Below are 27332 nucleotides of genomic sequence, written 5' to 3' on the forward strand. Positions count from 1 at the left end.
TTCTAACCTCCATCCATCATCAGGGTCCTGCCTCCGGAGAAGCTCTGGCAAGTCTCCTCCCTCTTCTGTGGGAAAGTCCTTCAAAGCCTGAGGTCAATAATCCGTCTACACCTACTCTGGAATTCATGCTAACTGGTCTGATTACAGACTCCCTCTGACACAGTTTCCAGTTGCTTTGCACTTGGACACAATGCACTTAGATGATGAAATGTGCCAGCATCCCTTTTAAAGGAGGTTCACCCTACGGTGCATCAATGAATTGATCAACCTGGTAATTAAAACAAATTTACTCCCAACATTGGATACAACACTCCTGCATTTTACTTTTCATTCTTTGCGCTTCACTATTTCTCAAAGAAGTTGTGTGTATTTTTCACCGTTACCTTATTTTCTATACTTTTATTTTTGATTTCCACTCCCACTCTCAAAAGTGTTCTCATTAGGACATTCAAGGACAAACAAAGAGCTAAATCTACTGGGCACTTTTCCGTTCTCATTTACTTACTGCCACAGTAGAACTTAACACGTATGACCACCCACTTTCCTTGAAAATGTTTTTGAAGCTGACATCCAAACACAGCATTGCCTGGGTTAGTTTTCCTCTGCTCTTCACTGGACTCCCTGCCAGTTCATGCACTGTACTACCTAGCTTTCAAAAGTTAGTGTTCATTGGATTCTGTCTTAAAGGGTTTATTTTGCCAATGATCTCATCTATCCCTATCTAAACACCTCTATGATAACTCCCAAATTTATGTCTCCCAACTGGATTTCCTTTCAAAACTGAAATACCATAGTTCTAAATGCCTAATGACATCTCCACTTAAGCGTCTCATCTACTTGGAATGTAATGTACCCAAAACTGAATCCATGGGATCCTTTCCATGAGTTTCTGCATTTCCTGTATTAAGAACAGGCACTACCACCCTTCTAGCAGTCACCCTTGACTCCTGCAAGATATCCCAAGTCACCATTATACAATCTGCATTTCTCCTGCAATAACCCTTAATTTATACTGTACTCAAGAGATACTTTCTTAACGCAATACTGCTTAATTTAACTCACAGCCTAAAAACCTTTCAATTAGTTTTAATTACACCCTCATGAAAATACTTTTAGTTTGGACCACACAATAAAAACGGTTATTCATTCATTCAATGACTGTTTATTATCTACTGTAATGCCAGGTACTGTCACAGCACTGAAAACACAGTGATGAATACCACAGTCAGTCAGTCAAAGTCCTTGGGGCCATGGTATTTTACAAAAAAATAAGAGAGATGGATAATAAATATGAAAAAGGTCATTTCACATAGTAATAAACTATGAAAAGCATTAAAATGTGCTGTAAAACGCAAATTTGGGCAGAGGAATTGGAACCCTACAAGAGGGACTGAGAAAAGCAATCCGTGTGCTCAGGGATAACCACGGAGTGTCAGGGGTATGTCCTAAAGAGTCTAGGGAGAGGTAACAGCAGTTAGGTGGATATAAGGGCCTCAGCAAGGAGACGATATTGAAAGTGACAAGTGAATGATGAGAAGTTGACAGGCAAGCAAAGCAGACAGAACAGCTGGTGCGAGGTCGTAAGATGGACACACCAACTGTCTGGTAAGAGGATACTGAGGCGTTAAAGGATGGCGACACCTTCCCTTACTGCCCATTCTGCCTATTTTGTGGACACAAAGAAGGTCAATATGCACATCGACTGAAGGAAGAGTTAAGAGCAGAGGAGGACTGAGTGCTTGGTAGGGGACAGACATTGTAGGCTTTTGTCAAACACTAGAAAAAATTGGAGTTTGATCTTGAGTTGAGTAGGAAGCTTCTGGGGGCTTACTGGCAAGAAACAGGATACAAAGTCATTTTAAAAATCGCTCTCTACCTGACAGAGAAAGAATATATTAAGGAAGGGGAAGAATGGACCTACATGACTGCCAGAAACTGTTGGAATAATCCGGACAGAGATCATCTTTCCCAGACCAAGATGATAGTGAACATAGAGGAACACAAGGACTAAGGATATATTTGAAGATAGAGCCAACAGAACGTGCTGCTACACTGAAAGCAGAGGGTGAGGGAACAGGAGAGATAAAGGTTGACTCCTGTACATTGAGCTTAAGGAACTGAGTAACGGTAGTGACATTAACTTTAGAGGGGAGAATAATAGTGGAGGAAAGTTAGCAGCAGATGTTGCTAAGGTAGAATCAACATTCTGTTCTGGACTAAATCTGAGTGGTCTATTGATATTCAGCTGGAGATGTCAGGTAGCCATGGAATATATGAGTTTGGAGATAAAGGCCGACGTCAGTTGCAGAGGCGTATATCTGAGACTTTTCAGTGTACACATATCGTTTAGGGCATGGGCCGTAGGGAGGGAGTATAGATAAAAACGAGTAAAGCGTCTGACACTGAGCCCTGAGAACGTCTAAGACATAAGGGCTGAACACAGGAGGTGCAACCCAGTAAGAATAAAAACAACAAACAATGAGGTGGAGATTTGTCTCAGTTCTGTTTAAGGGTGTCGAGTAACTACTAATGGTTCCAGGAATAAGACGTCGATGAAGAACCTGGTGAGCCTGGTGCTCTAGCTGCTGGATGAGCTGCAGGTTGAGAAGAAACAGGAGAGGAATTGTTGAAATTCACCTCGGGACAAGGAGCTCCCTACTCCAAGTCGCACTCCAGACAAAAGTGTGTGAAAAGAGAAACACACAGCCTCCAGTCAATACAAAAATCAGTGTTTTCAGGAGAAAAATCAGGTTTTGATCAGAACATGAGAGAGAAGGGACCACTGAGGCTATAAGGGAATTTGAGGATGATGGGATCCAAATTCCAACAAACTCTGCAGAACACTGTGGGTGAGTAAGATGAGGCGGACAGATGAGTGCACGGTAGTGGAAGAAAAGCCCAGAGGATGAAGGTTCAGCCAAGGACACTGGGATTCTGAGGGCGTCTTAGAAGAGATAAATTCAAGCAGGAAGATATGGCAACTTGAGCCCAATGACCTCTCAGAGGTTCTACATGACGTCCCAGCCAAGAGGATAAACAAATTCCTCTTTAACGGGATGGTTTTCTTGGGTCCTGACTCCCAGAGGTGTCTGGCTCTGCTCATCACTCCACCGGAATCCTGCAGCACAGCCTCTCACCCTCTTTCTGCTCTGGCCAGGATGCAATTTTCTCAGTACCTCTAAGACACCATGTTTCCTCCCACAGCAGGACTTACATGGACCAAAAACATCTCTCCACTTCTTCCTTTAAGAAACCCTTACTCATCCTTCAGTTCTCCAGGTAAGCATGATTTCTACTTTTGCCCCAATCACACACTTCCATAGCACTTTCTCATTCTTCATGACTCTTGAAATTCCTGTCTAATGGGAGATTTCCATACTGGATTATAAGTGTCATGAGAACAGTGACTATGTCTTTTCTCTTCTCTGTACTCTTGCCTGGAATGTAGATTTTTACCTACAAGACACTCAATTGCAATCTACCAGCAAACCGTCTTGAGAGTCAGTCTAGCTGGTGTAGATGCAATTCAGAGTCAAACACCCAGCGTTTAAGAGACAGAGCAATCAGGACTGATTCTCTGCTCTGTCCCTACCTACGTTAAGGTATTGGGCTTATCAATAACTACTCCTAGTTACTTAACAGTTGCTTGGAAAGTCTGAGTTTTATTTATGCTTCCCACAATTCAGCCCAATCTCCCTGGTATGTTTCACATAAACTGCTGTCAGCGTAGGTTTTTTTTTACTTTATCCTTTCAAACACTATGGATTAGATAATCTTTATCCACACTTCATTTTGTACATGCAACTTAAAGTCATCACTTAGATTTGAAAATATAAAATCTCATTAGCAACATCCTACAAAAACTGGTGGGACATAGAAACAGGCAGTAAGTTACCTGCACAAGAGACGTAAGCTTCCTCCTTTGGAGAACAGGAATTGTATGTCCAAGGGTCAGAAGGACACTCCCAGAGAGAGGTATCAGTTCTCCGACACTGGATTAAATCTACCCACCGGGGTCTAGAACCTTCCCTTAAGGCAACAGAAGTGTCCAATTGTCCCCTGTCCCCACAGCCAAGCTGGCTGCAGACGATGGACAAGGTGAAGTCATCCATGGGGCTGCGGCAGACACTGCCCCAGGTCCCGTTGTAGAAGACTTCCAGCCACCCGGCACACTCCTGGTCCTCGCTCACCATCCTCAGGGCCAGGAACTCTAAAATTGAAAGGGGGAGACAGGGCACAGTTGACACTCCATTCAAAGATCTGGGTGTTCCTCTCTCCCTAAAATTGTGAACAGTCATCACTGACCATGCTGAGGAGATACTCACTAGGTGACAAGACTGAAATTGGTCTCCCTTTTACCTGAGTTAGTGCATTTCTGTCTGTCTCTCTATTTCTACCGCAATGATGTGATGGAAAATGAACTGAGAGGAACACTCATCCGGGCACCCTGCAGGGAGGGGGAGCTGAATCCTACTTCCTGAAAAACCCTGGGAAGAGGATGTGAAAGGGATGTGGATAGTAGGGAGGCAGGCAGAAGGGTGGACCCCCCAGAAACGTCCGCATCCCAGTCCCTGGAACCTGTGAAAATGCTACCTTATCTGGCAAAAGGGATTTTACGCATATGATTAAGTCAGGGGCCATGGGATGGTCAGATTAAGATGGGATATTGTGGATTAACATGTGAGCCCAGTCTAATGGCACTTTCCCATCCACTATCCTTAAAATTGAAATCCTTTCCCTGACTGTGATTAGAGGGAGATGAGACATGGAAGAATGATCGGTGGAGACAAGGTTGTCTGTCTGAAGAAAAAGAGAAGGAGCTCTGAGCCAAGGAATTCATGCCGCCTTTAGAAACTAGAAAAGGCTGAGGAATTCTCCCCAAAGGCTCCAGGTAGAATGCAGCCCTGTGGACACCGTGACGTCAGCCCACCATGACCCCTGTCAGAAGTCTAACCTGCACAACGGTGAAATAATACACTCCTGATTTTTTTAACTACTCAATACGTGGTGACATTATGATGTCAGTAGGATCTCCAGACTTTCCTACCAGTGGGAACTGAAGAGTGAGCCCTGCTTTCACGTGGAAACTGTAAGAAACGGCTCTGCCAGGAGATGCTGCTGAGCAGGAAGGCCCAGCCCCTCAGCCGCTGCAGGAGGACGAGAGAGCACCTGGTCTCACCCGCTGGAAAGACGGGCTCCAGGGAAGGGGCTTCCTCCTCTGGCCCTGCCAGCAGCTCTCCCTCAGGGCTCAGACCCCCGACCCCCAGGGCCCGCGCCCCCGGCCCCCCGCCCGCGGCCCAGCGCCGCGCAGACCTGAGCAGACGACCCCCGCGTCCTCCTTGTGCCTGCAGTCGTGCCGCCCCCAGCCCCGCGAAGGGCACCTCCACACGTGCGGCTCCTTCCCCGTGCAGTTCAGCTCGTCCAGCCAGATGGGCCCGGATCCCGCCCCGAAGCGAGCCAAGGCCGAGGCATCCACGGCTTGTCCGCAGCCCAGCTGTCTGCACACCACGTGGGCATCGGCCAGGTCCCAGCCGTCATCACAGATGGTGCCCCAGGAGCCCTGGTGGAGGATCTCCACTCTGCCTGCGCAGCGGCCGCCCCCGTCCGCCAGGCGGAGCCGCCTGCTGTCTGCGGGGAGAGGCTCGTGCCAGTGGGGGCCTTTCCACAGGGGAGGGAGGGCTTCTAGGCCTGCGGGACCCCCACCTGAGCAGTTGGCCGGGCTCCCCTCTGAGGCTGCAGAGCCTCCCGGTTCAGACACGGAGTCGTTGCACTGGGGCAGCACCTGGGTCTGGTTTCCTGCAGGACAGCAATGATCAGCGGGTTGAAGAACAGGAAATTGAATTAAACCAAATAATGACCTGCTGATCAGGTCTGAGATGAAAGCTGTAACACAGCAGTGAAGTTACCCTATTTAGAGTTCACCTTCTCTATGGAGCGTTCTGCTTCTGACGGTGCCAGAATTTCTGTTTTAAGCCAAGCATTTCACGAAGAATGAGTTTACAAAACCGAGAAAGTATCAATATTTGGGGCAGTGCTGAGAGCTCCCAAGGCGGTGAGAGTATTTGGACCCATGCTCTCCGATGTGGAAGGCAGAGGTGAGCCACCTCTTCTGAGGCCTTTGTCAATTGACATGTAAAAGGTGAGTCTCTGAGAAGCTCATCAGAGACTCTGCAGACTCACAGAGCTCGGGGAGCACAAAGCGTCATTCAGGGTCTAGCAAAGAGGAGGAGCCCTGTTAACGGGAACACTTGCGTCACAGAACAAGAGTGAACCGGATATAGACTGTTCCTCACAGGGACAGATGCCGGCTCTAACTACTTCACTTTCTTTTAAATGAGGTCATCCACTCCCTAAATCAGGTGCCTGGAGGCAGCAAGTAAGACCTGTCTGAAGAAGTTCTACAATTTTTCATCTACAATGTATGTCAATCAAACATACCCAGGTATTAAAAAAATTTCTCCAGTATAGCACAGGGAACTCTGTTCAATATCGTGTAATAACCTCTAATGAAAAAAATATGAAAACGGATACATGTATGTATGTGCACGACTGGGACATTGTGCTGTACACCAGAAAGTGACACATTGTAATTGACTGCACTTCAATAAAAAAAGTGAAAAAAAAGTAACTATAAACAAAGACAATGCACATCAAATCTGACCCATAGAAAGTAGACCAATAATAGATATAATTATAAAAATCAGTCAAATATAAGGCAAAGACACAGAAAAAATCATTTAAGCCTCATTTTTCTGAAAAGACATAAAATTCATCATTCAACAAGGGGGAAAAGAAAACAAAGGGAGGGAGGGTATAGCTCAGCGGTAGAGCACATGCGTAGCATGAACGGGGTCCTGGGTTCAATCCCCAGTATTTCCAGAATAAAAATAAATAGTTAAGAAATACATTAAAACCTAATTACCCCTCCAAAAAGGAAGAAAAGAAACAAAAAAGATCTGTCACTACACTACATATACACATTAAAAAGAGGTTAAGGGGATATTATGAATAATCTTTTGCCAGGGCTTTTGGTTTTTTTTCCCCAGAGCATATTTTTAATTTGATACGTTTATATATTTTAATACTATTACCAGTGTAGCTTTGGCTAATACCTCTGTCACATCACATAATTATGCTTTCTTTTTCACAATGAGAACATTTAACAGCTACTCTTTTAGCCATTTTGAAGTTTATAATTCAGTATTGTTGACTACAATCACTATACTACACCTTAGATCACCAGAATCTATTCATCTTCTAATTCTGTACCCTCAAACAAATCCTTATTCCCCCACCTCCCAGTCCATGGTGACCACCATTCTACTCTCTGTTTTTACAAGTAAGGCTTTTTAAGATTCCACATAAAAATGATACACAATGTTCTTCCTTCTCCGTATAATCTACCTTACTAAACACAATGCCATCAAGGTCCATCCATGTTGTCACCAATGGCAGAAGTCTCCTCTTTCTCGTGGTTGCATAATGTTACTCTGTGTGTGTGTCTGTGTGTGTGTGTGTGTGTGTGTGTGTGTATCACATGTTCTTTATTCGTTTATGTGTTGAAGGACACGTGACTTGTTTGTGTATCTTGGCTATTGTCAATACTGCTGCAATGGACATGGGAGTGCAGCCATATTTTCAATATCCTATATTCATTTCCTGAAGTCCACACCCAGAATTAGGAATGCTCTATTTTTTAATTTTGGAGGAAACTCCATACTGTTTTCCGTAGTGGTTGAACCAATTTACATTCCCACCAAGAGAGCACAGGCTTCACTTGTGCACATTTCCTCACCTGCGTGTGTATCTCGTCTTCTGGATGATAGTCTCTCTAAACGCTATAAGGTAACATCTCATTATGGTTATGGTTTGCATCTCCCTGATGACTGGTGATGTGGAGCACCCTTCATGCATCTGTTGGCCATTTGAATGTCTTATTTGGAAAATCTTTAATCAGTTCCTCTGCTCAATTTCAGACAGATTGTTTGGGTTTCTGCTATTGAGTTGTAGAGCTTTTTTTTTAATATATTTTGGGTATTAATCCCTGATCTTATATAGCTTTTACACATATTTTCTCCTGTTCTGCATGTTGCCTGTTGACCATCCAACTGTTTCTTGTTATAAGATATTGCATCCCACAACTTTCACAGAGGCACTTTTAATCATGGACGTATGGTTAATTCGTTGGTAAAAAGAAGGGCAAAAAGGAGGCACATCTTACACCACCATGATGCTGGTGTCACTTCCCCTTTGCCAAAACCTTTCAACATTTAGCAAAAAGTGGAGAAATTCTTTGAATAGCACCACAGGAAATGACACCAGAATGAACAGAAAATCTAAATAATCTTGATTTATTAAAAATATTGAATTTATAATTTAATCTTTCTACTATAAAAACACAAAAAGCAACCAACCTTAATCTCAGATGTATTTCAAGCTAAACACTTAATAATATTGCATGAGATTGAAATTTCCTATATTTTAATGAATATCTTTATACTTAAGAAATATATGCTGAGGTACCTAGTAGAGGAATCTGATGTGTATACTAATTCTCAAATGATTCAGAACTGGAAAAAAACTCTTCACTGTGGTGTACACTGAATGCATATCCATTGTTCTCTATGATTATACTTAAATACCTATGTTTATTTTAAAAATATTATTCCCCTTAATGCTTCTCGACCTCATTTCAAAAAATGAATAAATGATGAGGAAAAACATATTTCATCATGAAATATTTAACTTTTGAAGCCATTTTCCCTCATTCTCTGCTCTTGGGGACATTTTCCACAAGGAGCATCCTGAGTACCAGTCAGCCCCTCCCTCTCTCTTACCTGAGCAGATCACAGAGGCTGTGTTTCCGTGGGCACAGTCAGGAGCACCCAGGGCAGTCACAGGGCAATTCCACAAGAAGGACTCAGCCCCCGAGCAGTGAAATCGGGCTTTCCAGATCGGATCGCTTCCTTCAACAAAGTATGTTCCTCTGGGGGTGGAGGTGGCGACTCCACAGCCGAGCTGACGACAGACAACATGGGCGTTGGCCATGGTCCAGTGGGATGCACAGAGCGCTCTCCATCCTCCAGAAATATGCATCTGCACTTGTCCCTCACACTGAGACGTGCCATTGTTCATGAGCCGCACTTCTGTGTATGCTGGTAGAAAAGACAGGAGCTCAGCAAAATCTCATGTTTTTCTTACCTGACCAGGGTGTGCAGGGAGGTTAGAGTCCTGATCCGCATCTCACCTGAACAGACAACTTGAACAGCTCCACTGTGGCGGCAGGTTCCTCCTGGACAGGGCACCCTGGGGCAGGACCAGAGCTCAGGCTCCTCCCCGGTACATGCGAACTCTTCCTCCCAGACTCGACCATCTGACTCTCTGAAGGGCACGTGTCCCAGGACAGACACAGCCTTGCCACAGCCCAGCTCTGCACAGATGACCTGGGCTGCGAGGAATGTAAAGTTCCCATCAGACACTGGAGTCCACTCTTTTCCAGAATGCACTTCTACTTGTCCTGAGCAGGGTCCATGCCCTCCAACCAGATGCACAAATCCTAAGAGAAACAAGCAAATAAACCCAGTAAGTGTTCATGATCTTCTTGGCAATTGGCAAATAACATGTCACAGGCAATGGCGTGGAAGCAAAACTTTTTTTCTCCAAAGGCGGAGCATGGAGAGGGAATTTGTCATTTAGTGTTATAACCGCATTTCACAAGACAGTTGCTGTAGAGAAATCCAGAAGAATTTGCAGAGGTCATTTGGAATGGCTGAATCCCAAGAACATATATAATGAGATTGGTTAGAAATGTGAATCCCTTATCTAGGGATCTAGAAACTACAGGGCTCAGGACAGGTCATCCAGAATGACTGAATACCAGGAACATACATTTCAGAGCATTGGTCGGAGAAGTGAATTTCTAATTTAAGATCGTTGGGCCTACAGATCCCACATCAGTAATACATAAACTTCTGCACACTCAAATTTGAGTACAGAGATATGAAGAATAGAATCAACCCACAGGGACCTGGGCTGTGACAGTAGAGACCCATCATCCAGACAAAGTTAGAAAACCATCCTGAGTCTTATGGGATTGATAGTCTGATCAGATTTCTCTCCAAAGAGCCAATCCTCCAGTGACTTAGGTAGAGAAAATCCCGAGGGCTGGATCCATGAGTGCAAGTTGACCTGCAGATAGATGATGGCTCAAGAGAAAAAATACACACATTGTAACCAATCCACTTTTATTGCATCAAGTTTTATTTTTTGATAATTTTTGGAGACAAAACATTCCCATGAATTTCTTAGGTGACTCAAAACGATAAGAAGATGAATCTGTTAAGTTGTGTTGAGAAAGCTCAGAGAGCCACAGGAGAGAGAAGGGGAGGTCCTAGTCATTTCTCTTGATAACCTAGCAGTTGTTGTAAACATTAAATAGGTGCAGCTTTCTGTATGTCAATCACACCTCAATAAACTAGCTTCAAAATGAAAGTCATTATTTTCTTAGGACCCTAAATGAGTATTATCAAAGGTCTACGGAAAGTGAGGCTGGAAAAGATCCCTTTTCTGATGATCGTCCCCGACAGAACACAAAAGAGCTGATTAGCACTGGCTGCTAAGGGCTTATTGCAAATGTCCTTCGGGCTCCCCCATCCCATCATCCCTTCAGATTAGCTGGTCCTCTTCTAGGACCCAACCGCAAGCATTAGGGAATTCACTATGATATCTGATCTCTTCCTCCATTCCAGGTGTTCTCATGGGATTTATGTCTTGGACATCTCATCCATCTTTGTAATACCAACTGGACACATCTCTGGTAAATTCTCTGACCACCCACTCACACTCTAGGTTCACTGCTGTCTTTACTTCCTCCACCTTGGCTCTGGTCAGACACATTTAGACAGGACAGAGCACTTCTTATGAGTCACTTTCCAGTTCTCTTGTCCTCACTGCCATTAATACTTGCTTTCCTCCAGCTACTGCACTGTAGATTTTAGAACTTTATATTTTCCTGCTGCCTCAAAATCCCCACAAACCTGATGTGAGCACCCCACCCAGGTGACCAGGAGCAGCAATGAGCAAGGACTAACCCCCACCACAAATCCCCTGTCTTCCCTCCCCTGACTGTGACCTAGTGATGCTCAGATGCACCAGTGAAATCCCTTCACCCCTTTTGCCTGTGTAACTCCACCCTGACGCCCAATATTGTCACATGTTCACAGGTCTTCACTCTCTCTTTTGGCTCCCCGTGCTTGGCTGAGTCTGCTCCCTTGGCATATCCCCAACGTATCTCCCTTATGGCGCGTGGTGACTCTGTCCCTCTAGGACCCAGGAGTAAAATTAACTGTGTTTGTCGCCCCTCTCTTGTACCTGCACCTGACCGACCATCTCATAAACGAACACAAAACAGCTCCCATGATGGAACTAAGTCACAGAGGTCCAGCTCAGCAGTTGTACCTGTGTGAAACATTTAACCTCAGCACTCTGCCTCTTGAAACACATCACAGAGCGCTGAGGGCCCAGGGACCCATAGGTCTGGGGCCTTTACTGCCCAGGGCCAAACAGCCCTTATGCTGCCTTGAGCACCTAATCCTCAAGAAAGCACTGTGTTACTGGAGTCTTCACCCAGGTGTGCTCTGAAGGCTCACAGTTATTCTGGGAATGAGACTGAGGCTCTTCCTGCTGGGGGTTCCCTCCCACACTGATCAGGTCTTACCTGAGCAGACTGCTCCAGCTTCCCAATTATGGGACCAGCCATCACTAGTGTAGTCTTTAATAGGATTTTTAGAACAGTCATAGAGAGCTGACTCTGTCCCTTCACAGGAAACATTCAAAAGCCAAATGGGGCCAACCCCTGGTCCAAAATACGATGCTATGGGAGCCTGAAAAACATCTCCACATCCCAGCTGTCTGCACACCACAGCTGCATCCTGCAAGTCCCAGAGGTACTGGCTCACGGTGCCCCATCTTCCTTGGTGCTTCACTTCCACTCTCCCCTCGCAGCGGTGGCTTCCATCCATCAGCCTCAGCTCCAGAGCTGCAAGAGAGACACAGACACAGAGCACAAGACATAGGAGAGATTTTAGGAGACAATGCGGTGGTACAAATATTTTAAAAAGAGCTCTCTGAGGGAAAAAAAATGCCTGGTCTATAGGATTTGTTAATTTCTATGGTGCAAATATTCCCACAGTGCTCATTTCTAAGCTACCAGTGTGGCATCACTGGACACAGGGCTGGGAAGGGATACACTCAATTATTTCTCTCAAGCCTGTAGAGCCCAGCTCCAGGGACACCACTGAGGACAGGCTTTCAGAGGACTCTGGATGCTGCCCTCCCAGGAGACATGCCCAAGACCACCAGGGGCCCAGACCCCCTGTCTCAGTTACAGCTCACAGCCCATGATGCCAGGGAGAAAGCTTCCCTCTCTTTCTCTGTCCCATCCGTGGCATTCTCATGTAGCTTAGGAACAGAGGACTGTGATAAGCAGCCTCTAAAACGTCCCTAAGAAGCCTTCCTCTGGGTACCCATGTCCCTGTGTGACCCCCTACACGTGACTGTACCTCATAACATGCATCTAACAAATGGGATTTGGCAAAAGTAAAGAGTTGTCACTTAAGAGATTAGCTTTTAAGTCGACTCTGGTTTCTCCCTTGTTGCCCTATCTTGCTCTCCCTTGCTCTGATGAAGCCAGCTGCCATGTTGTCAGCTGTGTGTGGAGAGACCTGCATGACAAGGGACTGAGGGAGGCCTCAGCATACTGAAAAACATCAATACTGAGAAAAGAGATTGAATCAGTACTTAAACATCTCCCAAAGGAAAGGCCAAAAACAGATGTTTCCATTGGTGTATTCTACCAAATATTTAAGAGGAAATAATGCTTATCCTTTCTAAACTATTCCAAAAGACTGAAGAACGGACACTTCCAAAGTCATTTTACATGGCCAGCATTAACCTGAGACCACAGCCATGTAAGGACACTCCAAGGAAAGAAAGTTATAAGCCAATGACCTTGATGAATATAAATGCAAACATTCTCAACAAATATAGCCAACTGAATTCAACACACATTAAAAGGACTAAACACCATGATCAGATGAGATTAATCTTTAGGATGCAAGGATGCTTAAACATGCAAGTCAATATATGAGATACACTATATTAACAGAATGAAAGATAAAAATCATGATCATTTCACTAGAAGCAGGAAAAAAATCTGACAAATTTTAATATCCTTAAATTTAATAACCTCTTAAAACCTTAGATATAGAAAGAATATTCCTCAGCATAATACAGACCATATATGAGAAGCTCAGAGTTAATATGACACTCAATGATGAAAGGTTGAAAGCTTTTCCTCTAAGATCAGAAATGAGACAAGTGTGTCTACTCTTATTCCATTCTTATAGTACTGGAAGTCCCAGCCAGAGCAATTAAGCTAAAAAAGAAATAAAAGCATCCAAACTGAAAGGGAAGGATTAACATTGTCTGTGTACATGACATGATGCTATATATGTAAAAAACCTTAACACTCCAACCAAGGTAAAAAACTGTTAGAACAAATAAACAAATTAAGCAAAGTCGTACGAGACAAAATCAATGTACAGAAACCATTTTCACTTCTATACATTAACAGTGAAACATTGGGAAAAAATTAAGAGGATAATCTCATTAAAATTATATCAAGAGCAATAAAATACTTAATAATTTTACAACAGGTGAAAGATCTTATAAAAAGTATAAGACTGATGAAAGAAATTGAGGAAGACACAAATCAATGGAAAACTATCCCATGTTCATGAATTAGAAGATTTAATATTGTTAAAATGTGCATCCGACCCAAAGCCATCTGTAAGTTCAATGTAATTCTTATCAAGACCAATGGCTTTTTCACAGAAATAGAAGAAAAATACTAAACTTCATTGTGAAACACGAAAGACCTCACAGTCAAGGCAATGTTTGAGAAAACAACAACAACAAAAACCAAGCTGGATTTGTGATTCCTAACTATACGCCATGACTATAGTAATCAAACCATGGAGCAAAGATATGAAAATAGCCACACAGACCAACAGCAGAGAATGAGGGCTCAGAAATTAACCCGTGCATATATGGTCAACTAATGTCTGACTAGCAAGCCAAGAATACTCAATGGAAAAAGGTTGTCTTTCTAATCAATGGCGTTGGGAAAAACTGATATTTACGTGCAAAAGAATGCAACTGGAACCCCTATCTTACACTACTCCCGAAGTTAACTCAAAATGCACTAAAGACTCGAATCCTTGTAAGACCTGAAACTATAAAACTCTTGGGAAAAAAATTTCTTCACGTGGGTCTTGTCAATAATTTTTTGGATATGACACCTAAAGCACAAGCAACACAATCAAAATAAACAGTGAGACCACATCAAACTAAACAATTCCTGTGGAGCAAAAGGAACTATCCACAAAATAAAAAGACAACCTACGGAATGGAAAAAACTATTTACAAATTACATGTCTGAGAGAGGTTAATATCCAATATATATGAGAAACTCGTGAGTCAACTGCAAAAACACACACACAGACACAAATAATCTGATTTTAAAATAGGCAAAGGATATAAATACACATTTTTCCCAAAGAAGATAAACAAATGGCAACAGGTACATGAAAACATGCTCAACATCACTATCAGGAAAAAGCAAATCAAAACCACGAGCTATCACCTCACCCCTCTTACAATGGCTCTTGTCAAAAAGACAACAGATAACAGTGGTTGGCAAGCATGTGGAGAAAAGGGGAAATTTGTACACTGTTGGTGAGAAGGATTCAGAGAAAAGGTGAAATTTGTACACTGTTGGTGAGAATATAAATTGGTACATCTTCTGTAGAAAAAAGTAAGGACATTCCTCAAAAAATAAAAAATAGAACGACTACGTGATCCAGAACTTCCACGTCTGGTATATACCTTAAAAAATAAAAGCATGGTCTTGAAGAGATACCTGCACTCCCATGATCGGCAGCATTATTCACAACAGCCAAGAAATGGAAACAACCTAAGTGCTCATTGACAATTATAAGGATGAAGAAAATGTGGTAAATACTTGATGTATAGAGAGAGATTTCTAGGTATATCTGTAGATTTAGATACATGTATACACAGGCGTAGGTGGTATGGATATACATGTAAAAATGAAGGAAATTGTGCCTTTGGGACAACATGGATGGACCTTGAGGGCCTTATGCTAAATGAAATAAGCAAGACAGAGAAAAACAAATACTGTTTGATCTCCCTTATCTGCGTGTGGAATCCAAAAGAAGCTGAACTCATAGAAACAGAGTATATGGGTGGTGCCTGGGCAGGGTTGGTGGAGGGGAAAATGGGTGAAAGTGGTTACACGGCACTAACTTCTACCTATAACATAAGTAAGTTCTGGGGATGTAATGTACACGTGACTAAGGTTCATAATACGGACTTCTATACTTGAATGTTACTAATAAAGTCAATCTTAAAGGTTCTCATAATTCACACAAAAAGCTAGCTCTGTGATATGATAGATATCATTCCATAATATACATCTATTTCAAATCATCACATTATGCAACTTACACAATATTATATACAAATTGTATTTCAATAAAGCTGTAAAATAGAAAATATATACATATAGGACAAAGGTTTTGCAAATACAAGGAAAACATGACAGAATAATAGTTATGGAGGCTTAGTGTATATGCCTCAGCATTTGATTGTTGAAATAAACTATTTAAAATAAATCATGTTATATAAAAGTGGCCTATAGGAAACATGTGTGCAAACATGGGTTTATATATTAGACACTATTAACGATACCATACATTGTAAATAGTAAACAACTTCATTTCCAGAATGCATGGCCTCCGCTTAAATTGTACTTCTTTAAGGAAGCCTTCTCGGCTTCTCCCAGCTAGATTCAGAAATGCTGCTGGTGTCCCTGCTGATGGCACTTGTCAGAGTTTATTATAAATTCTTGTCTTGGTGCCCAGCCTCACTAGCTTTACAGGCCAGGGAGCGCTTCACTCATCACCACTGGGGCCCCAGCACCTAGTGAACTGCAAACGGTATGAATTCAATACCCTACGAGGCTATCTGTAAATCAATAAACATTTGTGGAATGAAAGTCTAAATAAATTCCAAAAAGCAGGTATGGAAAATGCAGTGGTGTCATTTACCATGTTTCTTTATGCAGCATTGAAATCAGTGAGAAAACAAAAAGACAAAACTCAGGAATTATATAGTAAAAAACAAAGTAAAATTACAAATAAATTCATACCTATATAAAATAACTTTCACAGTTATTAGTGTTGTAATATATTTAAATATATTTATAAAATACATACAATCATTTATTCAAACTTGAAATGGAAAAGAATATTTTTAATGTCGCTTCGAAAGCAGAAACATAAAAGGGAAATTTTATAGATGGTTAATATTAGAAACTTCCATGGATCTGAAAACAGAGAAAAGGTAAAATGAAACCAATCAGCTGAGGGAAACATTGTCAGCTTAACAAATGGAACTGTTCACAGGGACAAGGACTCTGGACCCAAACTGCCTGGGTTCAAACCTTGCCTCTGCTGCTTCCGCCTGTCTCACCTTAGGCAAGGGGTTTCACTTTGCTTTCCCTCAGTTTTCTGATCTGCTTTTTGAAATAAATATATTCTGCCTTGTAGGCTTGCAAATGAGCCCACGAGAGGGAATGCGATGTGGGGTCTGGGGGGTCGGTGGCAGCAGCAGTCATGGTAGAAGGAGCCACAATAGAAATCATGACAGAAATGACAAACATCCCCAGTTAAAAAGGACAAATGTCATCAGCAAGTCATTCACAAATGAAGGATTAAATTGGCTAATATATGCCAGCTTTTGCCTGCAAAACTACCAAAGATGTAAAAACGTGATAAAAAGACAATGTTGGGAAAGGTACGTGGAAACTAACATTCTGATACAGAATAGAGCTAATAAAATTCAGTGCAAACATTTCTCACAGGCATTAGTCTCTGGGTCAAAAGCCTTAAAAGTATTCCTAGCCTATAAACCAGTAATTCCAATCTTAGAATGTGATTAAGAGAAACACTCGTAGGTGGTGCTTACATTTAACTACAGGGAAGTTCAGAGCAGCTTTCTCCATAATAGCAAAAACATGGAAAACAAAAATGCTCAGCACAGCATGATTAGCTGAGCATATTGAGTTTCAGTCACAAAATAATAATTGGAGACAATTAAAAATTTCAATATTATCCCTATAATATCCTATATTTTTGTAATATTACAATAAAATGTTTTAGTGTTTATAAGGGAATAGTTAGTGGCATAGAAAAATGTCTAAAATATATTATTCATTATACAAACAAGTTACAAAATAATATATCCTGAATTATTTAATGTTGTGGGTCAATGTTATTGGGTCTAGTGTTGCACATTGTGCTGAGGGGTAATTTTTTGCCAATGCCCATCGTGGATTTCAAGGTGGAGACTCCTGTAATGTGTGCCCACCTCAGATCATCCAACGTTCAGAGAGACGAGGACAACCATCTCACAAGGAGCAAGTCCACTGCTGTATGAAGCTGAAGAATAAATTTTTGGTAGAATAAATCTGAATGGTGTTTCGAAGAAAACAAACACACTGCTGGCTTCAGTGAAATGTTCCTGCTCCTCAAGGAACTGCTGAGGAAACTGCCTACAGTTTTCCGAGGAAGAGGCGGGGACTTGGTATCAGAATGCTCATTATCTCCCCCCATTTCATGGGACCAAAACCCACCTCTGCACGCGAGAGCCATCAGGAGGGTAATCTTCACCAGCATCTGGTCAACACTGGCGGAGCAGAGACTTGAGGGGATGGGGTTTCCCAAGGAGAATTATGGGACCGAGAGACTGAGGTCTTAGGGTACAATAATGAGCACTGAGAGGAGACAGGTGTGTATGTGGTCTCAGCTGTTCCAGCACCCAAACCTGGAAGAGCTGTGTCCTAAAAGCTAAGAACCAGATTTTCAGCAGCACTAACCCGGATGCCTGCTGTCCTCTCCCTCAGTGGAAACCCACTTACAAGGAGAGAAAAAAGAGGGCACGGGAGAAAATGCACCTAAAGGCCTCACAACGGATCCTAGGGAGTGGAAAGGACCAGTCCAGCATAGCAGAAAACAGTCCCCGGGCACCGGGGCAGGGACTCGAGAACCTGTATATAAGTGGTGCTGAGCGTCAGCTAATCACTATAAACAAGACGTCCCCACTCTTGGCTGCAGGGTCCTCTGACCTACAAGGGACACTGGGAGGAGTAAGTGAGGCTGGGAGGCAGGACCCCTCCCAAAGCCAGTGCTAGGCAGGCACTCTACAAGCAGAGGGGAGGCCGTGGGGGTGAAGGAGAGGAACCAGAGAGGGGCAGGCAGGTGCGAGATTATCTACGATCTGGGTACGTGCAGCTGACATGACACCCAACCGTGCGGGCACCGGGTGTTTCACAGACCAACTGACTCAGTCCCTTCTCGGCAGCCCCGTTCCTCTCACACACCTCACACACCCTACACACAGACACAGACACACACACACACGCACAAGCACAGAGCCTAAGGGAGCGCAAATGCACAAAACATGGAAATCCCACGGGGCAGTCCCCTACAGAGCAGGAGTGTGTGGGGAACAGCCCGGAGTCCCAGCAGAGGTCACTCGCTGGACCTTCACACACTGGGGCCCACGGGGACTCAGCAGATGCTCCCTGAAAACAAGGGAGACAGTGGAGGGGACTGAAACTGACCCACCTCAGTCCAGACCAAATTCATTTCTCTGCATAACCTGCTGCTACGACCAGTCAACCCTCCACGGGAGAGGAACCAATATGCACAGTCAGCGTGGTGCCTTCTCGGTCAAGAACACTCGGTCTACAGCTCCAGGGACCCCTCCCTTCACCAAGGTGTCCACCCCCTGCTGTTGACCCAGGAAAGGGGGACGGCACTTACCTTGACCCCCGACCACGATGCTGAGGAGGACAAAACAGAGTCCCTGAAGGAAGAGATATCCATTCAGAGCCATCTTGACCGCCATGTCATCAACAGCACAGTCCCAGCTGCAAAATACCCCTGCGAGGAGGCATCAGGGCACTGACACAGGTCTATATAGACCCGTCCCCTCACATCCTCCCTCCTGACAGCCAATAGAGGCTCATTTTACCATTTCAGATGCTATCGGAGGCTTCATCTGCCACTGTCTGAAGCTCGAACACCAATTAGCTTCTGACTCTTCAACATCTCCTTATAAGAGCAACAGGGTCCTTTGCCCTTATGCTTCTGTAGGTCCCTGAGAACCAGCACCGGGGACCGGAACTGGTTTACAAAAGCTGCATCAACAAGCAAGAGTGCCTTTCTCCAGCCCGATCATCCTGGCGGATTGCCGCGGATGTGAGACGTCCCGGGGTCAGGGTGCAGGGATCAGTTGCCTGCAGAATTAACCACTGTTTGTCCCTGTGACTGAGCTCATAGCCAGAGAAGCACACGAAGGCTTGAAATACAAGAATAATTATCAGGCCAGCAGAAAATGAGGACCAGGAGCACAGGAGATCACAGGTGAACATGCAGGGGATGAGGTGGAACCACCACGTTGGGCAGGTGAGGGTGTTGGTCCTTCCCCACTTCTCAGAATGATCTGGAGACTGGGTCCTGGGGAACAGAGGGGTTCAAGAGAACAAGGGGCTTTGACAGAACATAACGTTTCCCCATCGGGGATCTTACTCAGCTCGTAGGGCCACTCTGTCCAGCACTCACATGTCCCCGGGGGTACACGCTCCCTCTCCAGGGTGAGAGGGGGGTGCAGTCTACAGAGTATTTTCAGATCCGATCTCCTCCCCTCTCTGCAGCTGCCCAGGCCAGCAGTCCTGCCCTGAGGGCCGGGCTGGGGCTCAGGGGCCAGAGCTATTTGGCTGACGCTCCTGTACAATTTTTTTCCAGCACCCACCCATCCCCTCTTTTGGAATGTCTCCTTATTCATAGCTTGATGTAACATGAAATTTAACCCCAAATCTATCTTACCTTTGCTCTCCCTAATACATGTACTCATTCTCTTTTCATTTTTAATGCTTTTACTGTCAGTCACACCACAGAAAGGAGCAAGGGGAGGTGGAAATAAAAAGTGCTCACATGCTACGTATGCTCACTTAGGTAAAAGTTGCAAGTTACTGGTGCAGCCCATGACACACCGTCAGCTAGCATTTGCTAAGCATCTACTCTCCACCACTGCACATAAGCACTGCCGTGGGCTGGGGATAAAGCAGTGAGCAAGGGAGCCCTATCCCTGATGTCACGGTGCTCACAGTCTAGCTGGGAGTGAGACGTTATACAAATATACACATAAACAAACATATGTATATATGGACTACATTTATTTATTTAACAGTATATGTGAAAAAGTAGGAAGGAAAACCACAGTGAGTAACAAGAAGCTGATACGGAGGAGGGACGGCCAAGAGGTTGAACCCACACAAGGGAAGCTGCTTTTTGGAAGGAATATCTAAACTGATACCTGAGGAGTGACTTACAGTTGACCAGGAAAATCGATAAAATCAACTCACACCCACGGCCTCTCCCTCGGTCCTGTTGCTCCTGGAAACTATGTACTTTGTGAATTTTTACATATTGGAATTCTATTTTTCTAGTCCTTGCTCTTATTTTGACCTTCCCTATCCTTCAACTCATCAACACCTCTTCTCCCTTCAATACCTTGCTCTACTTGAGGTAGAATGCACTAAGAATTGGAGAAAGAATTGCAGATAAGATGATCGAGAGATGTATTTGAGTGGACTGGGCTATAAATACCTAGAACCAGCCCTCAGCGAGTCTAGGGTTTAGAAGAACTAAGCTGCTATTGAGGAACTCACTGGGAAAGGTGAACCTGAGCAAGACGGACAGTGAAGCTACCATCTTCTTCAGGGTCCTGGTGTAAAATGCCACAAGAAGTGATTCTACCTTGGTAGTGATCCTACTACTTTCATGTTTTGCTGAGATTCGGGATGTCCCAGAGACCAATGCTCTGATGCAGTAACAGGAGGTAATCAGGAAGTTCCAGCTAGTAACAGCCTGACTGAGGAGAAAGCACGTGAAACTCTCAGGTTAACAGAAGTACCATAGAAGATAAGGCTGTAGAATCTGTCCATGAAAACAAAAAGATAATTGGATGGAAGAAAAATTGCAAACACTACCTCTCTGTAACTTGCAGAGTAACAGTGGAATGAACTCAGTCAAACTGATTCACTGATACCAACTTTGGTCTCAGGTGCACTACTAGGGGAAACTGTCCATTCATCCACTTGACAGGCATCAAAGGGAAACTAGGAAGTTCTCTGTCAGAGCTCAGGGAAACATTTGCCTTACTACATCACTGGTTCATTACAAAAGGGCATAACTCAGGAGCAGCCAGATGGAAGAGATGCAAGGTACCTAAGGCAGGTCTGGGGAAAAGGCACTGAGCTTCCACACCCACTCCCAGCACACCACTCCCCCAGCACCCACACATGGTCACCAACCCTAAAGTTCTCTGAACCCAGTCCTTCATTACGTGGGTGCAATTGATTCATTATTGGCCACTGGTGATTGATTCCACTTCCAGCCCTGCTCCTGTCATCAGAGGTGGGGGGATGGGAGGGGAGGGAGAGGTGGAAGCCCCACACCTCTAACCACTTGCCCTGGCTGGATCTACTGTCAGGCAGACCCATTCTTAGCTGTCTCCCAAAGTCGTCTCATTTACAACACGGAAGACACTTTCATCACGGCCAACACTAAGGAAATTCCAGGGGCTTGGGGCGCTGTGAGCCAGGAACTAGGAACAAAGGTCAAATATGTACAAGAGGAATTTAGGGGTCATTTCAATGACCCAAATATACTTCTTATAATTCACAATATCACAGTTATGTAATGGTGAACCAAGAAAAGTTGAATGAATCCTGGTAAATGCCATGTCATTAAGAAAGGAGATTAGTCAACCATGGAAGACAAATGGGATGTTGAACAAACACAGCTCGTGAACTAATGCAAACTGTTTTTATTCCACTCATCTCGTACAAGTTTTTCAGAAGGAAACGTTTCCCTGCCTCATGGTAGACCCTAGGACTTCGAACTACTAAATAATAAACAGTCCCAAGGTCACTTTTAGTCATAAAACACACGCTCAGTGCAGTAATTAGAAACTGTCCAGGTGGAACTCCCCTTTCACTCAGTCCAGAGAGGCCCCTGTCACCCTGGCCACTCTATTTTAGAGGACAAGGAGTGGAAGAGTCCGTGAGCAGATCAGACATGTCCACCCAGACCAAGTCCATGCCAACCCCTTTCTAGACCGCCTCTGCCTTCTCAGAACCAGGAATTCCTTGCCCTAAAGGAGCCCAGCCTGTTTCAAGACCTACATCAGCCTCCTCCAACACGTCCTCTCCAGGGTGGACAGTGAGTGATCAGTCTTGGTCCTGAGGGTGACCAAGGGCCTACTGTTTGCTGTGGAAGTGGGGTTGCAGTTGAGATCAGGGCTTCTCAAATTACGGTCCACCCACAAGCAGCATCCGCTTTACCCGGGAGCTCGTTACAGGAAAAATTCTCAGGCCACACCCAGGCCTAGTGAATAGCATCTGTGTGTCACAGATTTTCCTAGTTATTCTTAAGCATGTCAACGTTTGAGCGGTGCTGGTACATAGGGAACAAGGACACACAGGCTGGGTTGCAGCACCTGCTCACAGGCACCTTCTGGGTAGAGGTCACCTGCCTCAGACTGGGTAGCATGAGGAAAAGTCTCCGGCTTCAACACTCAGCAGGAAAGGTGCCCAAATCCTCCTTCACAAAAACCCTCTTCTCTTGACAGTATGATCCCTTCAATAGCCATAATCTGCTGCAAAGGGGCCAACTGCCATGGAACAAAGTCTAATATTTTCTGTATTTAGTTGTCAGGCTACAGAATGTCTTAGCTGCTATAATTCAATGTCTTGGTGGAAATTCAGTTTTAATATTTTACTCCAGAAGCATAAAAGCGCTAATAAAGACAAACAGTGGAATTGCCCAAGCAGGGATTGTTAAGCCAGACAGTTCTCTTACTGGCCAACAGGACAGTCTGGTCTCCTGGTGGCACAGAATATTATCTCGTTGGAATCGAAGGGACATGTATCTTTGTTGGGAAGACGAGTTTATCAGCTGGCGGAGCTTGAAGCTATTAAACCTTCCCACTAACTATCCAACTTCCCCTGTTCATTAAGTAGGTTTTAATCAATTCATACCATCCCCTTCTCCGTCCTTGGACATTACAGTTAGAAGATGCTTTAGTCAAATTTAGGTAAGAGCCAGCCCATGTGACAGTTGCAGCTCCCAGTGTAGATTGTAAAAATGGTATTGGGATTTAAAATTTAAATTGTTTTATCAAAAGTTGCAGTCAGTCGATATTCCACATCCTTATGAAAAGAACATTGAAACAGTTACCCTCCTTATTGGTAACAATTTATACGATTGGTAACAATTTATACGTCAATATCAGAGAGAAGGGAAGAAATGAATGAGGATAAGGAGGAAACTCAAAGAGAACATGCTGTATCTTCATTTTTGTTTAATTCATACCATAAAAATGTTTTCACATAAATTTTGTCCCCTTCTTAGATGATTTACTTGTAATTGACATCCAGAGAGGCAATTACTATTATTACACTTGCAGAAGGGGAATTTCTCATTGGTCAAATTGCAAAAATACTACATTCTTTACCATAGTGCCTTGTAGTGTCTGAAAATCTTTCTATTCTCTGAATCACTCAAACTTCTTGCAGGCGGAAAAGGGAAAAGAAGCCTATTTTTCATCCCACCCCAGGTCTAGGTCACTTTCTCGTCGAGGAGTGGCTGGAGTGGGGAGTGTTTCAGGCAAAGAAGACTCTTGTGTGCTGACTCCCCCCACCCTCTGCCCCTGCCCTTTCCCAGGGCTCACCGCCAACCTCAGCTCAAGTAGACATGGAATCTTTACATAGTCCTTGGTGGACTCTAGACGTCTGAGTTCCAAGTACTTACATGACTCGTTCTTATGAAGAAAGTACAACATCAGATGGTAATCCACTTACTGTTCCAGGTGATTTGTTCGAAGTGTGAAGGTTTCAGTTTCTAAGTGGATGCTGCTTGTCTAATAGTATCAGAGGTTCCACTTTGCAAGTGTGAAGTTTATAGGAACAACACAATGTGGCAGAGCTGGAAGTGACAAATTCCTGGAAGCTAAAGTAGTCAAGTAAAACTTAATTGCTTGCTTTTTTTTTAAGATCACAATTTATATGTCTTTTATAATTGAACATCTTAGAATGATCTGTTGATGAAGATGTCAGAGTTTCATTGTTTGAACTATAAAACTAATAAAAATAAAAATATAGGTAGACACTACAGAAATAGATGGGATGATAGATTAATGATGATGGGGATGGTGGTTACATAGATAGATAGATAGATAGATAGATAGATAGATAGATAGATAGATAGATAGATAGACAGACAGAAGGATACATATATACATACATACATACTTAGAAAAAAGTAAGAAACAAAGAACAGCAGTATATATGGGGCTTTTAAAATATGCTAAATCCCTTTGTTTCTATTGAATTTCATTTTATGTGAAACATCTCTTTCCATCAGTCACCAAATTACGTTTATGAAAAACAGACAGTTTGCACATGAAATAAAGAGGAAGAAGCACTCATCATTCACCTCTAGCCCTGAAAATTAGGATTTGGGGCCCCAAGAAGAAAATCAACACCTTTCAAAGGGTAAGGTTTTCTAAACCTCAGCTCTTCCTCCCCTTTATATATGCAGAGTTTGGTTTGGCAGGACTCAGAACACAGCTGTATTGTGCACCACAGCTAAAGAAGATGCAAAATATAATGTAAGGGAAATGGCCTGGATAGAAAGGGGAAGTAGAAAGTCTTTTACTACAGGCTCCCTGCAGGCTGGGGGACAAAGGAGAGGCATGTGAAATAGAAGAGGGAGGTAGATGCTTCCTGAACCCATCAGTGACACCACCTCTTTCTCGGGTCAAGGTGGAGGTAAGGATGAAAGCCCAGATGAGTTAAGGGGAAAACAAAAGCGCAAGGGGCTTATGCCCAGCTTAGCCATGGCTGCCTTGTTCTATTCTCCATTGATCAGAGAAGCTCCCACAGGCTCCCCAGAAAGTAGCCCTGGGATGAGTATCAAGACTGGGAAGGGCAGTAAGGGGATGCAGCTTAGTGACAAAATTCAAGATCACGAACATGCTACCCCATTCTTCACACTCCCTCAGGCTCAGTGTTCCCATGATGCTCCCCTGCAGTCCACCCAAACCCACCCTCAGGGCCCCTCCCCCGAGCTCTCAACATCTCTGCACACACACATGGGGAGGAAGCGTTCTGTGACACCCCCACCCCAGAGTCCCCACCACAGCTCAGACACACTCCGTGCCTTCCCCATCCCACACCTGATGCTCCGTGGGACCAACACGGAGGGCAGCCGCAAGTCAGACCACAGCCTCCTCACGTCCCCACTAAGGGACCCGCCTCATTCAGGTCAGCAGACACAGCGGCTGTCTCCCTCCCGTGCCCATTCCTTCTCCTTGAGACTCGGGTAAAGTAAAAGGGAGAAAAAACAATTGAGCACATGCATCTCACCCTCTAAATATTCTAGTATTTACCCATGAACTTTCCAAGAATCACTCTCTTGTCGTCTGCTCCTCTCCCTCCCAAGCCCTTGGCTGTACAGGAGCCCTACCTCCTTCCTGTCTCTACGCTTAACACATTAATGATAATGACTGATGACAAATATCAGACCCAGTATTTAATCTCAGGTGCTGGAGTAGGATCAGGGTCTGCTCAGTCAGTTGAGTTGATGCAGTACTCCCTCTGGGGCCCAGATTTACCACTTCTCACCCAGTTTTGGACTTGACACCATCAAAAGAAATCATTCTGCCAGAAACCTGGAACGCAGGTGGTGCTTGCTGGAGACCAGTCCTCCCTTCCCACAGGGTGACGTGGGGATGCATTTAGTATAACCGGTTACACACAGTTCACTTTCCTCAGGATGGACATCTCACACATATGACACTGTTATGCGATCGAGACCCCGTCGTGTGGGGCGGGGGATGGGCTGGACAGGGAGGCTCCACTCAGGGCTGCTGTACTGTGTCCAAGCTGAAACCTATACCCCTATAGGGGGCAGGGTGAGCGAGGATGAACTGACACTCTGATAAAGGTAAGTCTTCTCTGACACAAAAAGAGACATCAGTGTACAATCCCAGCAGAGATTTGACAAGGAGGACAGTTTAGAGAGGACAACATCCCAGCTGGGTCCACGCTGAACCTGAGAGAGCGCAGTGCAACATCAAGAGAACAGACTCCAGAGACAGACGGCCTTGTCTTGACCCTCAGCTCAGCCACACACCATGTGTGTGACCTTGAACAGTTCTCTTAAACTCTCCGAATGCTTGCTTCATCATCAAAATGAGGGTTATGATCATGGCTGGGTAATAGAATCTGGGTGAGGATTAAATGAGTTGGCGCCAGTACCGGGTAATGTAAGTGCTCACTAGCAGTAGTGCGTAGTAGTCATAACAGAGAACATGTTTAGGGCATCTTTCTCCACCCACCCCCAGAATCACAGGAATCTACAGTGTGAGATTAAATTCTGTTACCTCAGGCTGTGGCTGAGCCTGTCAGAAGTCCTCCGGGAACCACAGCGCAGTGACGGTGACTGGTGCCACTCAGGGCTGTGAGCCGTGTACACCTGACCCCTCCTTGGTGCCCGCATCTACTGCTCTTAAAATGCTACTTTACCGTCTGTGACCCTGTCACGAACTCAGTTGTTTACTTGCCAACTTTGCTTTATAAGCATGAATGTTCTTGGTAGAAATTCTCTGTCTAATTCACCTCTATGTCCTCAGTGCCTGGAGATTTAAAAATCCCAAACTATGTCTTGACTGCATGAATGAATGAGTGACACTCCTCTAGGTGTTTTGCACAAATCATCTCAATGAATAAGAAATGTTTGAGAACAGTATTCAACAGATGAAGACTGACCACAATGCACGTTACATCATTCATTACAATGATATAAATTACATTACCATCTAAAGACATGAGCTATGAATGGTTCAATACAATACAATTCTTCAGTGAATGCAGTAGATTCCAATTTCCAGAAACAAACACACCTCCGTTGCCAGAGAAGTGCTGAGACAGCTCCTTCTAAACATTTATAGGTGCTGCAAGTTTCTTTGTGTATCCAAAGATGCAGAACACAGACCCCGACATACTGATGGGTGAAGAACGTGAACCCTCGTGCTCTGCTCTGAATCAGATATGGCCA

The 27332-nt window shown here is 44.1% G+C and overlaps 1 protein-coding gene across 1 annotated transcript in view; it reads right to left on the reverse strand.

Annotated features, from left to right (window-relative positions):
- The window catches only part of LOC116277830 (antigen WC1.1-like), a 61790-nt gene that overhangs the window by 6982 nt on the left and 27476 nt on the right, over positions 1-27332 (reverse strand). Inside the window, exons 9-13 of the mRNA XM_072954623.1 lie at positions 9248-9556; positions 8838-9155; positions 5704-5796; positions 5314-5628; positions 3896-4210 (exon numbers count right to left, since the gene is read on the reverse strand). Coding sequence (XP_072810724.1) covers positions 3896-4210; positions 5314-5628; positions 5704-5796; positions 8838-9155; positions 9248-9556 — 1350 coding nt within the window. The remainder of the gene's footprint in view (positions 1-3895; positions 4211-5313; positions 5629-5703; positions 5797-8837; positions 9156-9247; positions 9557-27332) is intronic.

This window comes from Vicugna pacos, chromosome 34 (assembly GCF_048564905.1).
Source record: "Vicugna pacos chromosome 34, VicPac4, whole genome shotgun sequence".
Taxonomy (NCBI): domain Eukaryota; kingdom Metazoa; phylum Chordata; class Mammalia; order Artiodactyla; family Camelidae; genus Vicugna; species Vicugna pacos.